General features: G+C 36.5%; 1 protein-coding gene across 2 annotated transcripts in view; it reads left to right on the top strand.

The window, feature by feature from the left end:
• LOC118203451 (endosome/lysosome-associated apoptosis and autophagy regulator family member 2-like) overlaps positions 1–18961 on the top strand; it is a 195613-nt gene that overhangs the window by 102343 nt on the left and 74309 nt on the right. For both annotated transcript variants that reach the window (XM_085813430.1, XM_085813436.1), the window contains exons 4-8: positions 3934–4081; positions 9966–10055; positions 10156–10267; positions 10352–10501; positions 16934–17203. In XM_085813430.1, the coding sequence (XP_085669556.1) occupies positions 3934–4081; positions 9966–10055; positions 10156–10267; positions 10352–10501; positions 16934–17203 (770 nt within the window). The remainder of the gene's footprint in view (positions 1–3933; positions 4082–9965; positions 10056–10155; positions 10268–10351; positions 10502–16933; positions 17204–18961) is intronic.

Genomic DNA, 18961 nt, shown 5'->3' on the forward strand with positions numbered 1-18961 from the left:
CTGACCACTACACCACAAAGGCATTGTAAGAGTACGGGAGAAATACCTTATAATGTTACCTAGCAATTGAAATATTAATTTATTTCCGATTATCCGAAGTGATTACGGTTCCAGTTTTCTCGCATAATCGAGGTTCTGCTGTAGTAGTAGTCTTTTCTAGTGTAATAATCATCTTTCTGCTGTAGTAGTAGCCTTTTCTGAGAGGAAAAGCATCTCGTAGCTATTTCTTTCAGACGTAATTACGTTTTATCAACCAAGTTTTTATCATTCAGACGTAACTAAAGGAGTGATAGTGATAAAAATTTTCGTGCTTGATAAACAAAACACTGTAACACAGCTTAGTGTTTTGCATCTATTTTTAAGACCTCTTTTTATTTTCTTTATTTTTTTTTCTGCTGTTGAGCGTAGTAAATTTATTGCCCGGTAGTAATTCAAGAAATTATTACCCTCGCAAAGTCCAACAAACAAAAGCAATGAACTTTAAGGAAGAAATATGAAAATTTCTTGTTCGAAATATTAACAGAACTACACGAGAAAGATGTATTCGAACTTTACAACGTGGACTTACGCATAATCTAAGAACTGCAGTTAAAGGAAGCGAAATTTTGGCGTTAACAGAAACTTTTAGAACGCCGGAAACGGAAATGAAGTGTATTCTTTACGTGTTTGAGGTTGGAAAGAATGTAAGCAATTTCGATTGTCCATTTGATTAGTATGAACAGAAAATATGCTATGACAAGAAAGCCGAGATAAAACTTGGGTTTTCAGAAATTCTCTTTTTTCATCATGATTAATGAAAGACTCTCTACCTTTGTTAGATTTGGATAATTATGGACATCCAACATTTTTATGCTGAAAATATTTTTTTATGTATTACAGTGGGAAAATATCGTATGTGCACACCACATGACTTCCTTAATTGCTTATTAAATTATACACACACTTTCTGTAGTTCATTTAAACTTATTTCCTACTTTTTTCATTAGAGATATATTTCTTGTTCAATTAATTCAGCGGCAAGACAAAAATACGTCCCCTGTCGACTGTGGTCAGAGTTGTGTATGAAAGTCAAAAAATAGAATGAGACATTAAAGATATGACATACCTTTATTTTTCCACATAGGTACCAAGTACATTGAGACATTTGTCATATCGCTTGATAAGCTTCAAAAAGCCCTCCGGGAAAGAATCAGGGCTTTGCATATGGAAGAAGCGTTGAACGGCTTGTTTCACTTCAGTATTGCTTCCAAAGCGCCTTTCCTCGAGATTTTTCTTCAAAGCCGGAAATAGATGGAAGTCGCTTGGTGCGAGATCAGGACTGTATGGCGGATGGTGTAGGCGCTCCCAACCAAGAGTTGCAATATGGTTTTGCGTTGCCGTCGCCGAATGTGGTCTGGCATTGTCATCCAACAGCAGAACACCAGATGTGAGAAGGCCAGGCCGCTTTTTCCGAATCGCCTCCGAATCTTTCCATAGCCGTTCAACGCTTCTTCCATATGCAAAGCGTGAATTTTTCTTGGAGGACTTTTTGAAGCTTATCAAGCGATATGACAAATGTCTCAACGTACTCGTACGAGAATAATAAAATAAAGGTATGTCATATCTTTAATGTCTCATTCTATTTTTTGACTTTCATACACAACTCTGACCACAGTCGACAGGGAAAACTTATTTTTCAACTTACCTACGTAAAATACAAAAAAAACCTAAAACACCAAATACACTTAAAAAAAGTTCAAGAAAAAATTTTTTTGCTATTAAAATTATAGTTTCTACGCCAAAACAAGCAATTCGGCCAATGGGCAGGAAGACCAAATTTTCGATGCACAAAATTAAAACTTAATATTTGGTTCCGCTGAGCAAAAAGAGACTGAAATTGGTGCACTAACTGACTTAATTCACTGTTTTGTTAAGAGTTTCAAGTGTAGACAAATTGCGGCTTCGTTAGGCCTAAGGCCTCTTTAAAACTGATAATTCTACAATCATTGCATGCAGATTCACATTAAGAAAGGCATAAAACATTAACCAAAACATGAGAACAAAATCATTCAATCACTTTAAAGCAAAAGATGCACAATTTACCAACAAATAAGAATAAAAAACCTGAGCTTACCGAGCCTGGGGACAACGTGGAAAGATATAGATACGTTTGGTGCGGCCGACTGGCACTGAAAAAGGGTGATGCACAGACACATGTTATAGCAATCCCATATGCAAAATTTCAGTGTTCTACGACTACTCATTTTTGAGTTATGCGAAATACATACATACGCAGAGACGTCAGGGAAAAAAATCTCTTCTAAATCGATTTTAAATCAGTTCATAATTCGTTTGGGGGAAAACAGTCCTTTATTCTGTCTTTACGTAGAGATGTCACGCAAAAACATCGTTAAATTTCATTCGATAGCAGTCAGAATGGCTATTTTCGTTGAAATATTATACCCGAAATTTTTCGCATTACAATTTCGTACATGGAAGTCAATATAAGAAACATATCGTGTAGGGAACAACATCGTGTATATCGTGTAGGGAACAACATCGGTGAGTCGGCAGACCAACGAAACTGGGAGATAGGGACCGACGAGTGCTGTCCAGAGAAATTCGGAAGAACCGCACCCAACCGATGGCCCTCATCCGCGAGGAGTTTCAACAGGCATCCGGGAGTATTGTTTCAAAGAATACCATCCGTAAAGAAGCACATCTGCTTGGATTTCATGGTCGTGCTGCTGCCCATAAGCCTTTGATCACAAAGTCCAAGCGCACTGCTCGGTTAATGTAGTGCAAAGCACATCTAAATTGGACCATAGATCAATGGAAACGGGTTCTTTGGAGTGACGAATCAAGGTTCACCCTTTACCGTTCGGATGGCAGGGTCTGGGTCTGGCGACTACCTGGAGAACGTCTCCTGCCAGAATGCATTGTGCCAACAGTCAAGTTCGACGAAGGTGGAATTATGGTCTGGGAGTGTTTCTCCTGGTATGGGCTAGGACCCTTGGTCCCCATTCATGGTAAGCTCAACTCCGATGCCTACTGCACTATTTTGGATGACAACGTGCTTCCTACGTTGTGGCAGTTTTACGGGTTGGACAATTGTTACTTTCAGGACGACAATGCCAGTTGTCATGTTTCGACGTTAACCAAGGCTTGGTATGGTGTCAATGGAGTTCATCGAATGGACTGGCCTGCCCAGAGTCCAGACCTGAACCCTATCGAGAACCTCTGGGACGAGTTGCATCGCCGAATTCAGGGATGCACTACCCGTGCGAAATCGGTGAAGGAACTTCTATGTCTTCTCCAAGCCGAGTGGAAGAAAATACCATTAGTTGTCATACAAAGAGTTGTAGAAAGTGTGCCCCGGAGGGTCCACGCTGTAATTACCTCTCGTGGAGGCTCTACCAACTATTAATTTTGAATAAAGTTAGTTTTTCTTTTCTATCACAGGTGTACAAATACTTATTGGTAGTCAGTGTACAATTCCTAAAATATTTTCTCGCTTCTAGTTTTTCCAGGACTTCAAATCCTTAACCTTTAATAACGGTTGCCATCTGTTTTGTTTAAAATTTCAATCTGCCAAGGCAACGTTGGTTCAAGTTACGTCAGATTATTGCAGTTCCTGTTGTATGTCCAAGTAAACATGAGCCGTAACATTGCATAAAACTGTCAATATTTGTAATTTAAAATCATAAAATTACGTAATGTTTTATAGCATTATATCTTTCATTAATATCCGTATTAGCTCCTTGCGTGGAAGAAATAGCGGTTAATGGAAAAATATAGACTGTTTTGCCATAAAATTTAGGACGGGTACTTTTTCTGGTAGTATTTATAGCAAAAACATATCTAAGAGAATAAATGTAGCTGCCAGTGACTTTATTTATTTATTTATTTATTTGTGCTTAATAAATATATACTTTTTTTTTTTTTAAATCAAAGGTATGGTTGGAAACCACAGAAATCATTTATCTCCTCCCATGGAGGACCTTGTGCAGCGACTTTAACCTATTCTGTAAAGCTGGTCAAGCCTGGTGTACTTTCCTATACCTACCAGTATACAGATCCTTCCATTCTGTTTAATTTTGAGGTAAGAAAAATATACAACTTTTTAAGTTCCTTGAAACAATAACCATGATGTAATCTTGCAGGCTATGAACACTCAACTTCAAATGTCTTTCATCGAGTATTTTCATGTTTGTAATAAATTTTGAGTTTATTAGAATAAAAGATTGGGTCAAAATGACATTTCTGGGACACTTTTCCAAAAACCTGAAAGACTTTTTTACATGGCAAGTTTTTTTTTAACAAAATATGTATGTTCTTTACATATTTTGAGATATGTTAGACTCTAAAGAATTAGAGGAAAAATGAAAAAAATCTTAAGTTTTTCGAATAAAATGTGTTTTTTAGATATGAACAAAGTTCCATAAAAGTCTGATGTTTTTGGAATAAAAATGACATCAAATATATATTTTTTGGTATGAAAAAATATACAAAACCGTAAGTTTTTGGAATAAAAATGTCATGAAACTATATGTTACTGTAATGTCATAAAACTATATGTATATGTAATGGGTACTGTAATTAATCTATACATGCAACTATAACAGTATCCGGCCCGCATATAAGCACTCTGTACCGCGCCACACACAATGAAAAATCCCTCCTCGTGCTTGGCTTCCGATGACATCATTTCCTCTACGCTTAAGAACTTCACAGTCCTAAGTATATGAAAACAACATATTTTTAAACAACATTTCATTCTGAATGGAATTAAATGCTATACTTTTCGCAGAACAGTTTTCTCAGAATGGTTTAATTTGAACGAAATATTTTCACAAATTTTCGTTAATTACATTAGAAAAAAAAATTTAAGGTAATTCGATTTTATTCGGTTAAGGTTCAAAAATTAAGATCAAAGTTTATTGTATTATTAATATTAAAATTATGCATTACTACTTTTCTATTTATAGAGCTTCTTCCTAAAATACTTTCTTAAATATGACATGATTTTTTTGCCTTCTGAGGCATCTTTTAAATCAAAAAATATAAGTCAATTTATAATTAATGTTCTATTCGGTTCATTTTAAATTAGAGAATTATTAGACATTAGCGAAATACGTAAAATAGTACTTAACTTTCTCTGAACATTTCTGAAAGGGAATAAAATAAGGATTTTTTTAAAGTATTATTTAAAACTTGTAACTGAGTTATTATAAAATGTAAGGGGAATTATTCTTTTAATTATACTTATCAGATTTTTTTTACCCTTAATTTCAACAATACATATTCCAAAACTCTTTATTACTTTCTTAAGTGCGCATCTCATAGCATTTGCTTTACAATGCCTTTTAACAGATTGTTTTCCAGTACGAACAATTCTTGCTTAAATAGTTTTTGTCAACAGGATTTCAATTTATGTTTACAATTCAATATTAACGTTATTATATATTTAGATAACATTTATAATCATTATAAATTAGATACATTTAATAATTAGACTTCTTCACAGTTGTTTATAAATGAATAAATTCTTCATTTCAAATACATTTATAAATAATTTAATGAATATTTATGTATTTTGTTAAAGGCAGATACATGCTTTTTGCAAGCACATGCATAAATACCCATACATATTTCATATTTTTCATTTCCGGCATGTGCAAATCTTTAATTTCTGTGCATTCACTATATTTTATTTTTAATTAACCCAAATAAGTAAAACGTGTAAGCCCAAAGGGATTATTTTTCAGATATATAAAATTAAAATGATGAGTTTAAAATGAGCAACAGTAATTCCTCTCCTCTAAAAAATTTTAAAAGGTACATGTCAAATAATATATGGATGTAAAAAAAATTTATTTTATTTAAAACATTTTGGCGTTTGGAACATAAAATAAAAGTAGCGAATACTCTATCAAGGGTATCGAAAGACGTATACAATTTTAAAGGTACCGTAAGGTATTTTTCATTCTTTAAGCATAACATTTTTGTTAAAATTTATATTTTTGTAGTTCAACAGCTTAGAATTTTATAAAAAAAATTCATAATTAAAATCGCTGTTGTTAGTTATCGAAAAATAACCAAGATGTGATTTTTGCGTAAATGTCACTAAACTATACAAATTGCTATTTACATCACACTGTGAATGTTTCTTTCATGCGAAAGTGTCCCTTTTTCGATTTGTAGGGAACTGTCGTGTGTCGAAATACTATCAGAGCATTGTCAAGCGAGCTTCTGAATGTAAACAAAGAACACCCCGTCTGGTGACCGAAGCTTCGAAACAGTGCTTCACTTCTAGTGCCGGTTGGCCACTCCTTCCTTTCTTACCTCCATGGTTCAAAACATTTTTTTGGCGCAGTAGTTGTTAGTTCAGAGCATTTTTTGGCGCAGTTGTTGTTGCCATACTAAACAGCATTATGCAACTTAATGACTTAAATACAGATACCATCCACGTAATCACCGACAGTCAGTCTTCCATACATGCCATCAAACAACAGCACACAAATTCTTCTATAACCCGGCAAATTCAAGACATCATAAGCACAAGTAATAAGAAATTTGTTCTGTCATGGACCAGAGGGCATAACGCCTGTGAAGGCAATGAAAGGGCCGATTATCTAGCAAATCAGGCAACTCTAGAACAAACAGGATCTCAAATTCATTTCCCTTGGCCTAAATCAGCATTAAAATACAAACTAAAACAAATGGCGAATGACAAGTGGCAACGTCAATGGGAACAAGGACCACAAGGACGGCGTACAATCGAACTACTACCCAAGGCTGATGAAAATACCACAATTTCAACATACTTCATCACCCAGTACATCTCGGGTCACGGTCCCTTCCCCAAGTATTTTTGTGATCGCAATATGGCTACGTCGGATAGATGCATATGCGGGGAATGCGGAGACCCTGAACATTACATATTTCAGTGTCCGCTAACGTCAGCCTATCACATTCGCCATCCCACCGACACTGGAATAGAATTTAGAAGATTCATTATTATGCACCGTAAAGTTTTCCAAAACATCAAAAATATTATTGATTTCTTGCACCGCCAAGGACTGAACCTGTGTCATCCCATAGCTTACAACCCCAAATAATCCTCTAAGTTCATAAAACGCAACAATAAGAATATTCACTCTCACCCTCATACTATACAAGAGTGCCTTTAGAAAACACACTTAAATATATCCATTTATTGAGAAAACCGTAACTTTTCACATACCACGAACTATGAACTACTTCATACTGCGCAATGTGTGACAGATGCACCAGTACTACGTACTCAGCACTATGCACCATGAAATGAATTCTTAAACTGTATGCTGTATTATGAACTTCACTATGAATCATAATTTATAAACTGTGAATCGTGTAACAAAAAATCCAAACAAACAACGAACCACATATCATAAACACTCCCCCCACCAACAAAGCTCCAAACCGAAACACAAAAGAAATATGTATATACATCTGTAAATAACTTATTGTAATTATCCATTGTAACTATTGTATCTATCCATCCAACTGCAAAATGCCCGTGTAAAGTATACCTGAGACAATATTGTCTGCAATGCAAATTATGCACCATTAATATATAATTGTGTATTATGAATGCTGCAATGTAAACTAATTCCCGAGCATGGTGTTAGCGTGCCCGGTCAGGGTTTTTTTCTATAGATGGTTAGTGCAGTGGGTGGGGCGATACAGTTTTGCCCATGGCGATGTTTGGGTGCCTCCTGTACTTCTTTCTGTCTGTCTGTCTGTTAGTTCAAAGCATTTTTTGGCACAGTAGTTATTAGTTCAAAGCATTTTTTGGCGCAGTAGTTGTTAGTTCAAAGCATTTTTTTGGATTCAAAGTTAGTTCAAAGCATTTTAGTAGTTATTAGTTCAGAGATGAATGCGGAGTATTGAAATGTAACTAGTTTGTAATGCAACTACTGATTGTACTCCGTGATACAGTGAAGAGCTGTACGAGTATTTTAGTGGAATGTTCCAGAACTGTGAAGTACTTCTTTTGATAAAAGAAATTTTTGTCAAGCTCTCATCATTCGGTGTGCATTCAGTCGACTACGAACCCGTACACTCGCAACAGTATTGTACAATTATTAATGGAGGCTGCCTTACGAATTGTTTGTGTTTGCCTCGGCGGGAAAAAAATCCCTTCGCGTACGGAATCCAATCCAAGCTGGACGATTATTGAGTGTATAAGTGATTAGCATAAGATTGATATTCATAACATTCTATGCGCATCACCAGAAATTTGACGAGTAAGATTCCAAAGATTGGTTATCCAGGGCTTTCATAACCATAGCAAATATTCTGGAAATATCTTGATATTATAAACGTATTCGTATGAGTGCCACGAAAATCCTCAAATTGCAGGCAGGAAATTTAATAATTCTTCTGCGAGATGAGCAATAAAAGGATAGAGAAATAAAGGCAAATATAAAATGACGTTTGAAGAATAGAAATTTTAGCAAATGTAGTGTGGCGCATGCCAAAACATCTATCAGAACCGCTTCAACAGATTTATGATATCATTTAGATGAACTACAAAACAAATAATTTACTTTTCATTAGTAAAAGATAAACATAAAATGGAACGTGACTGTAAAATCCATTAAGTATTAAAAAGCCCGTTTTGAGTGACCAATGGAAGCAGTCTATCTTCTTAACTCTTTGAGGTGCAAGAAAAGGCAATTTACGTTTTCAGCAAAACTCTTGTTTTATTTACTATGTCAGGTGTTAAAATGAAATTATTTGCTACAATTAATTATACATATTTTGTCCAAGACATGTGAAAAAAATGGCCACTTCTGGTGGTTAGTGTCAGTGACCACCGCCCCACAGAACACATCCCTACAATACAGTGTCTATAGTACTCATGGAAACAGTTTTTCTTTTTCAAGCAGAGTGCAACTTTGCATGTGCTGCATTCCCACACTGTTCTTACTAGCCGTTTTTTGGTGCTGCAGAGTGCACATCGTCGTGATGTTGTTTTCGATAACTGATGCTTATTTTCTTGAAGACGAACTGCTGCATCACCTACTGGCTTATGTTTCTTGATTGCCATCTAGTGAGCTACAAGGGAACTTCAGAAACAGTCAGTCTTTAAAACCACACACACGAGTGAGTAAGACGTTCAACAGGAAATGTGGTTACTGTAGGTGAGTGAGTGAGTGAGTGAGCGCCACCATGGAAGACCACTGACCTGGCCTTAGCCTCACAGTGTGATATCTTCCTAGCAGAAACCATCTACTCTCTGCACCACCCTGCTCCGGGAACGCAGTCGAATAGACGGCTAAGAACTTCAGTCTACATGTAAGCTTCGATATTGTTGTACGGGGAAAGAGTATCCTGTTAGGAACTACTTAAAATTAAGCAAAGAAGCAATCAAAAGACTGTTAGGAATCGCTGTTAGAATAGACAGAAACTTGTGTTAGATAAAGTAAAGATAGGAGGACTCTGCCTGAAAAATTCACTGCCGTGGATTTTCTGGATTTGCTAAATGTCTACATGCGGGTGCTAATCCTGACACAACTGTCATATATTTATGGGGCTTTTGTAAAATCGTTGGTCCTGCATGGGGGAAAGATGTAACCTATTAAATTATTGCACATAGTCAACTTAAAAAAAAAGAGAGAGATTAAAAAATGATTTAAAGAAAACCTGCCCTTCAAAGAGTTAAGAAGACAGATTTAGAATAATGTATTAGGAAATCGGTTCACATCAGCTCATTTTTTGAAATGCTTTGGGATATCTCATCTGAATCCAAAGCCAAATTACAGAAATGATTATGAGCTGTGTCAAATTTTAAATTTAAGAGCCATATTTTCAAAGCAATAGATTGACTGGGGACCTCAAGATGCATCAGAACGTTTTTATTCAGTTCTGAATCTATTAGCTATCGCAAATTGTTTATTTCAAAAGTTTTTACCAAGTGCTTCTTTGTTTCTTTCCAGGCTCAAAATGACCAGTGCCAATCCATCGATGATGTTGAGAAATATAAGTGGCCCAGAACCACTGACGAAGCTAAATGGAGAACGTCAACAGTAATAATATTTAAATAATTTTTTTTTTATAATTACAGCTTCAACTTTCATTTAATCCCCGATTTGAAAGGTATTGCATCTTAAACATTCATCTTTGCAGGTTCAGCTGAAAGCGGGTCTGAATGTCCTTTACTGGAAAACCGTAGGAATGGGGTTCTCAGAAAACACGAGGAAATCCCAGCCAGTTCGCATTAAGAAAATAGAAATTAGCGGTAAGTTTGAAAAACAACGTTTTCGTTTTATGACGTGAACAGCTGTTGTGTAGATACCGCTAACTTCCTTATCTTTGCTTTTAGGTGTGGCTTATACATCAGAATGCAGTCCTTGCGCACCAGGGTCCTACAGCAGTCTTGGTTCTAAACTGTGCACTCCTTGTCCCGAAAATACTTATTCTGACGTTGGTTCTTCGGACTGCACTCCTTGTGATTCTTTAACACAATATGCTCGTAAGTACATTCCAATTATAAAAAGGAGAATAACTGAGAGTTTTAAACAAGATACATCGCAGCAATATGCATTTTTGTATGGAGTGCCATGAAGCCTATCGTTTTCCTATTGTCAATAATTGCGGTCAATTGTTAGTTATTAAAAAAGTAAAAAAAGGATAATTGTTTTCGGAAGCCAAAGTGACATGTTGTTCATGTAAGTTGCATGTTGTTGTTGTCCTTTCCATGAAATTCATGAAAAAAATGGTTTCCAGAGCCTTAAGGAGAATCGTACACCTTAAAATCCATAAGATGTTCGAATAGGTGACTGTTGCAAGAATTGGGATAACTTATTTATTTTAAAAGCAATTACTACCAACTTTTTACAGCTGACTGCATAATATAGCTGCTTTCTGAAATAGTAATCAGAAAGTTTGTGTTGCCACAAATGTTTTTATAATTTAATCCGCTTTGTGACAACATTTTTCGTCGTATTTCCACCTTGCGCGCACAGTTTGAAACATTCTGTTTCATAATTTAATTCCATATTTAATATATAGCTTTTATAACATTTGGAAACTACCGTAAACCTAAAATTCTAAAAATTTCATGTTAAATTTTTATTTTATTTGGAGTTAAGTTTATAAAATGTATTTTATTAACAAAATTTTTAATGTTTTCGTCCATAAAATTTTTCAGTATTAAAATATTCATCAGATTGTTGGTTCAATTAGAAAGTAGTGCCCATATAAAGAATTCCATCAAATTTCAAGTATGTACCATTAGTCATTTTTAAAATATCATGCGCGCAAGGTGGAAACACGGCGAAATATTTTGTCACAAGGAGGATTAAATTACAAAAATATTTGCGGTAACACAAACTTTCTGGTTACTATTTTCCAAAGCAGCTATATTATGTAGTCAGCTGTAAAAAGTTGGAAGTAATTGCTTTTAAAATAAATAAAATATCCCAATTCTTGCAACAGTCACATATTCGAAGATCATAAGGGGTTTAAGGTGTATGAGTCTCCTTAAGGAGGTTGGACTTCTATCTCCAACCCAATTTTGAAGAAGAGCACCCCGGAGGTCTCCCACTCCTCTACTCTACCACCAATCCACACGAGAGGACATTCGGCTCGCTGTATATTTAAGAGTGCCTCCATGCCGCAAAGACGCTATACATTTACGAACATCTATGCCTTCTCCAGGACTCAAACTCGGGTCCTTTGGTACCGTAGTAGGCTTCCCTAACCACTATATCGTCTGGGCGGCATGTAGAGGCATGCTCATGGAATATGTGCAGAAGAACATGGAAATGGAAGAGAAGGGTATGAAACACTTTTAGCATTCTCGAAAAAGTAATAACACTATGTAATAATTTTAATACCTGTGTCATCAAAGAGAATATAAGAAAAACAAAGAAAACTGATCTATATGTATTACCTATCTTCATCATACATATCGTCACCTTCAAAAATACGATACTGTCACCATACTCAACATAAGTGCAGTTTTTTGCTTTATTAAAAATCGCTTTTTGCAAGCGTATAGAAAATCCTTTCCCCATATTAAATCTCAATATATCTGATGAAGAGAAGGCTTCAGCAAATCTAGGCAGTTTGTCATCCGGTGCAAACTCTGCGGGTCTTAATTTTTGCTACCCTGTGTCCTCCTAAATTAAAAAAAAAAAAAAAATTGTCGCCTTTTAATTCTACCATCAAGTGCCTCCTAGAAATTCTAAGAATTTTGTCGTTCCTAAATTTTGTTGCTTGGTGCTTCTCTAAATTCAAAACATTTTGCATCCTCTAAATCCTGCTGCCTTGTGCAGCCACACAGACTGCACTGGTTCTGGAGCAGATCTTGGGTTTCAGTAATAAACTTAGACACTGTTTTGTAGTATTTGCAGCAGTTTCATTTCATAATCAGTGATAGCTCATGCAGAGGATACACAGCGAATAATAGGAGAATATACACTGGTGTGCAAAAATTAAGGATGAATTCGAAAAATTAGCATATCAGCTGAACGAAGAGGCAGAGCGGACAGAAAGACCAATCAGGAGATTAAGTAAGGTGATGTACGGTAGCACATGCGCAGATATGCAGGTAAATGTAATGGGAGAGTGTCTGAGTAGTATAAAGCATGTTGTCGATGTAAGATGAGTATTTCTGGCAAAGAGATTGCACGCCGTATAGCAGTTAAAATCACACCGAGTTGCTGCCTCAGCGAGAAATGGCGAATAATCAATCTGTTAGACGACATCTGGATGCTTTTACCCGAGGTCGAATCATTGGGAAGTTGGAGGAAGGCCGCAGTGTGACAGGTGTGGCTGCAGAGTTCGGAATTGCTCACAGCATCGTTTCACGACTTTGGAGACAATTTCAAACTACAGGAACAGCTATCCGGGGGTTTAGTAGTGGTCCTCCACGAGGAACCACACCCGCAGATGACCGGTATATTGCCTTACAGGCCAGAAGAAACAGGCGGCAGACAGCGGGAGAAATCGCTAGACACAGGACACAGGCGACTGGACGACCGATATCGCGTTTTACCGTGGCCAGAAGACTGCACGGTGGTGGTCTGTTTGCAGGACGCCCTGTACGGTGTGTACCTCTAACACCTGTTCATCGGAGAAGGCGTTCTCTGTGGTGCCGGGAACACCGGAATTGGAGAGACAATGAATGGGGACGAGTACTCTTTACAGATGAGAGCAGATTCAGTCTGAGTAGCGATTCTCATCGCATACTCATCTGGAAAGAGCGGGGAAGCCGCAATCGTCCCTCGAACATCATTGAAAGGGACAGGTATGGAGGTGGCGGTGTTCTCGTTTGGGGAGGCATCATGCTTGATAGTCGTACAGATCTTCACATCTTCGACGCAGGTTCAGTCAACGGGACCCGTTATTGTAACGAGATTCTTCTTCCATATGTGCGTCTTTTTAGAGGCGCTATGGGTCCGCAGTTCCTTTTCATGGACGACAATGCACTATGTCATCGCACAGTAGCTGCCGAACAGCTCTTAGAGAGTGAGGATATTGAACGTATGGATTGGCCGGCACGATCTCCGGATCTCAATCCCATCGAGCATGTATGGGATTTTCTAGGCAGACGCTTGGCAGCTCGTACCTTACCACCAGTAACGATTCCGGAGCTTCAATTGGCGCTGCAAGACAAATGGGCAGCAATGCCTCAACAACTCATTGACACCCTCATTCTCAGCATGGGCAGACGCTGTGAAACCTGCCTAGCAGTCAGGGGAGATCATATCCCCTATTAAAGACCGGATGTTTCTTGCTGGACACCCATCACAGGGATGTTTCGGCCTTCAGTCGCATTGCGCTCCATGCTATTTTTTCAATAAAGCTTCTTTTTATCCCTCTGATTTCTCTTTTAGTAAGTGTTGCTTACATTACTCATGTCCTTACGTATTGGGGATCTTACGGTATTAAATGTGTTGATTTGGAAAGCTTTTGTACAAAGTTATATTGAAAAAACCGTCTCGTCCTTAATTTTTGCACACCAGTGTATATATATATATTTTTTAAGTACAGAATTTCCTGTTAAATGGGAGCTTGAAGTTTTTGCCTGAAACTAGATAATCCAATCATTGTCAGCAATAATAAGTTTCATGCAGGTGCATCAAATGAGTATTTCGTTAAGTATAACACGTAAGTGTTTGGTGAAGTTAATATGCTATGTATTAATGAAAGATTCGCCTATCCAGTTATTGCTTGAACCAAATGCATTATTCTAAATTTTTGTCTTGGGCAGAAATTCCAAAATTCTACTTCGGTGGTTTCAAGCTGAAATTGCGTGCGCGCCAAATTCGCAATATGGAAACAGCTGACGAACCAGAAATTTTATTTTAACAAAATAAAAATTTTTACTACGTAAATAAGAAATATTTCAAATAAATGTTTAATTTCACTTGCTAAATAATTATCAAAACATACATAAATAACAGTAATAATATATCAAAGGAAAGCTATTCAAATTTATATTTATTTCTTGTTTGAAATCTAAATTTTGGGACCGGTAAAACATTATTCTTGGTTACACTTTAAAATTCCGATGTTTTGAGAGTTAAATATTAAATTCTTCAGACTGACATTTCTTTCAAATACTAACAAACTTACTTAATTATTAAATAAGTTACTTTAATTTAAGCTAAAAATAATACAATTATAAAAACTTTTCAAGTTTTCAGAGACCATTTATCAAGTCTGATAAAACTTGAGAATAAATAACAACAACCTAGTCTCTTTCTCTTAGTTATTAAAGTTTTCTTCCATGCATAGGTAAAAATACATATTTTTTATATACGTAGCGTATTCGGAAACTAAGTACCGTTTCATTCTAGCGCCGTCGCAGCGCAGTGGTAGGCGTCCTGCGCATGCGCACTAGTCTTTCTAGTTCACTGACTTTCCATTGTCGCCATTTTGTTTGCTCTATGTTGTGTTTTCAGTTTGCTGTGCACATTCAAAATGTTTAAAACAATTAGTTCTCCCGCTGACTGTGAGATTCGTGCCGTGATTAAATTTTTGAACGCGAGGAATGTTAAACCGGCCGAAATTTATCGTCAAGTGACAGAGGTTTACGGTGAATACGCGATAAGTGATGGAATGGTGAGAAAGTGGGTAAGAATGTTTAATGCAGGTCGAACAAATGTCCACGCCGAGGCTCGGAGTGGTCGACCTTCTGTTGTCACCGATGATTTGGTAAGGAAAGTTGAGGAAGCAATTCATGAAAACAGACCCTTCACAATGACAACTCTTTCAGAGGCATTTCCACAAATTTCACGTACTGTTTTGTTCGAAATTGTGTTTGACCGCTTGAATTATCGCAAACTGTGTTCCCGATGGGTTCCAAAAATGCTCACTGATGTTCACAAAACAAAGCGACTTGGTAGTGCCCTGACATTTCTCACGCGGTACAGTGATGAGGGAGAAAACGTTTCAAATTTCAAACCAAATTGTGACAGGTGATGAAACTTGGGTGTGTCATTTCACACCAGAATCGAAACAACAATCGATGGAGTGGAGACACACTCATTCTCCGAAAAAAAACAAAAGTTCAAAGTGACAATGTCATTACAAAAAATCATGTGCACTGTCTTCTGGGATAAGAAAGGCGTTTTGCTTACTAAATTTCTTCCGAGAGGTGAAACCATTAATGCGGCACTATACTGTGAGACTTTAACAAAACTAAGGCGTGCCATTCAAAACAAACGAAGAGGAATGCTCAGTAAAGGAATTTTGTTGCTCCATGACAATGCTCGGCCCCATACTGCTGGTGTCACTCAATCGTTAATTCGACAGTTTCATTGGGATCAGTTCGATCCCCCGCCGTACAGCCCGGACTTGGCGCCGTCCGACTATCACTTGTTCCTGCACATGAAGCTCGAGCTTGGTGGCAAGCGCTTTGGATCTGATGATGACGCGAAAAATGCTGTGGAGTCGTGGTTATCGAAACTGGCGGGAAGTTTCTTTGACGATGGTATACAAAAACTGGTCACCCGCTATGACAAGTGTTTGATCATTGGCGGAAACTATGTTGAAAAATAGTTTAAGACATGTATTTTCATGTAAAAATAAAATTGGATTCGAAAAAATTGTTTTACTATTGTTTTTTTTTTTTTCAAAACGGTACTTAGTTTCCGAATAAGCCTCGTAGCTAGTTACAAATTTCTTTATTTCTTACTGCAGCCTGACACTTAGTGGCATTTTGATTCTGATAGTGTTTGTAGCCTTAAAATTGGTTATTACTAGAAAGAAATTACAGAGAGAAATTACAAGAAAGTTCTTCGTCACGGATTTTAGGTGCTTATAGGTCGATCGCATTTTTTTTTTCATATTAATTTTCAGCTGTAAAAAAAACGCTGTTCACATATAAAATGTACTCGGACACAAAAATTAAAAGTTAACAAAATCTGCATCTTCAAATCTTTGAATCAGATTTATATCACACTGTAAAACAGTCAACTCCATTTACTAATTTCCTGGTGCCTTATTCAATGTTTGTTTTTAACGGGAGTGAAGGTAATATAAACTTGGACTTCCAATAACTAAAATCTTGAAATCTTTCAATACCGTATTTGCAAAAGGTACATAATTGAAATTTCTTCGCGGGCCACATAAAATTGCTTCTGGGGCCGCATGCGGGCAGTAAGTCTCTAGTCTCAGACCACTATTTCAGGTTAAATGTTTTCTTTCGTGTGAGAAAATGTGTCACAGGCCAAATACTCGTGTTGATATTATCCCATGTGAAGACATCTAAAAGTGAAAACTAGTAGAAAAATATGAAATTTCTAATTTTAAGTTTCCTTTTTTTTTTATAAGTTGCATTTTTTCCTCCAGTAGATTCATAATATTACAAACATTTTTTTTCTTACTAAAATTGTTTCTCAATCTTGCATCATATATTGAACTTACAGATTCTTACGAATTTATTTTACAGCCAAAGGCTCTTCAAAGTGTCTGGAGAGACCTCCGTGCACCAAGCAAGACTTCTATGAAATGCACACGCCGTGTGACGATATGAAAATGACACAAATTGTCTATAAGTGGATGGAACCGAAGATCTGCCGAGATGATGTGCCTAATTCCGTTCCTCTGCCCACAATTACCGACAAGACACCTTGTCCTCCTTGCAATCCAGGGATGGAATATTCCAACCAATCCATGTGCGCATTTTGTGCAAAGGATCATTATTCTGACGGTTCAGAACGTAAGTTTGTCATGCAAAGCTATTTTAATATTTCGACATAAGCAACCATTAGTTTTTTAATTCTTGAACTCTTCTATTTCCTACATGCTCCATTCGCCTAAAAAAGATACAAACTTTCGTCTTCTTTGGTAACATAAATTAGATTAAAATTGTAAAAACCCAAGTGATTTATCACTATGTCTTTGAAATTACGACAGAAGCATACGAAGGGTGTAAAAGACTCTATTATTTAACTCATAAAAGTTTAACAGCTCGTGCTTTCAAAACCAGCCATCATTTTATGGCTTAAAATCAAAAGTAGCGAATTTAACTAAGTGAAGTGCAAGCTAGTCCAATGGCTACGCACATAGAAACCGCAATTAGGCTCAGACCTAATATTGGTGGGATAATCCTAATGGAGAGAATAATGTAACCCCACATATGTGCTGCACTCAAGAAAATCAATTAGCAAACGTGGCCTTCAGCAGGTAGAACACGCTCTGATTCTAAGTTCTAAAACCATCCATTAAATACTATTTCTTTTCTACTAGCATTCTGGCAGGAAAACGGAAAACGAGAAAGACAGTAAATATAAAATAACTGGTTAGTAAAGCTAAATAAATCCTACTGAAGAAAATATTTTATAAACTGCACAATAAAAAGTGCGCAAAAGAAAAGGGTTGCAAATAATAGGCTGAATAAATAACCAGTTCTAAATTAGCATGGGCTCTCAAATTCTGTCTTTCTCGGCTGATGCAAGACTTGTTCATTATAATTATACATAAAAAAAGATCTGCCCTTGGTAGTTATGAGACCTGCAGCATTTGAATCTGTTCCGAATAGATTATGAATACTTGAGATTTTTACGTTTGAAAACGTCTAAACTTCTAACGAAATAAATAAATAAAATAATAAGATAAAAATTATAATAATAAGATCGCAAGTAATAAAAAAGAAGAATTTAAAATAAACAAATAGAAGAGCACTTCAGTATTACAAAAATAGTCTTCATAAGGTTAAACTATTTCGATTCAACTTCAGGTCTAAGCAAACTTTCAAATGCAATAAATTGTTTTTATATATTCATTTCAGTTTTGAATCTTATCCTTTTACAAAAGTTATTCCTACCACTTTTTTTCTATGGTGATTCCATGCATTTTTGTGCCCAAAAGGAGCTTCAGTTGAAATTTTGAAGTTGTGAAAAGTTTGTAAGGATCTTAAGTTTTACTAACGTTTATTTTATTTTAAATCTTTACTATCACTTCTTATTTTCTACTTCCGGCCAGAATTAAAAGCTTTAACTTATTTATGCAAATTTGTCTTGCTAACGCCAAGTACTTAAGTTGTGGCTTTTTGCCAAGCAAGAGAGAGGAAGGAGTGATTAGGAGCGGGCCGCTTGCCATTGCAGTTTTACTCGGTTGCTGGTTGCCTTCAAGGCCAGAGGTTTAATCCTCTTGATAATTTTAAACGTATCGTAGTGTTAACAGTTCTCTGTACTACATACGGCCTTTCTGTTAATTTACGGCCAATCTTCAAGTAGCCACTTGTTTATTAATCCAAAGTTAAGTCTAGTTAGAGTTTAGTTAATATTTTTATATTCTTACGTTCAGACCACAAGTGGTTGGTCTCTGTATTCCGAAGTCCGGAAATCATTGTAAAGAGAGAAAAATAAAGGGTTTCGTATACCCTTCCTGTGTATCTTGTCTACTTCCCACATTTATTGAACATAGCTTTAGTAAACTCCCTGTTCCGAGTCAGGTCATTTAATGTTCCCCAAGC

The sequence above is a fragment of the Stegodyphus dumicola genome, chromosome 1 (assembly GCF_044657685.1).
Source record: "Stegodyphus dumicola isolate Sdum_Otavi_A_Nest chromosome 1, ASM4465768v1".
In the NCBI taxonomy this organism is placed as follows: domain Eukaryota; kingdom Metazoa; phylum Arthropoda; class Arachnida; order Araneae; family Eresidae; genus Stegodyphus; species Stegodyphus dumicola.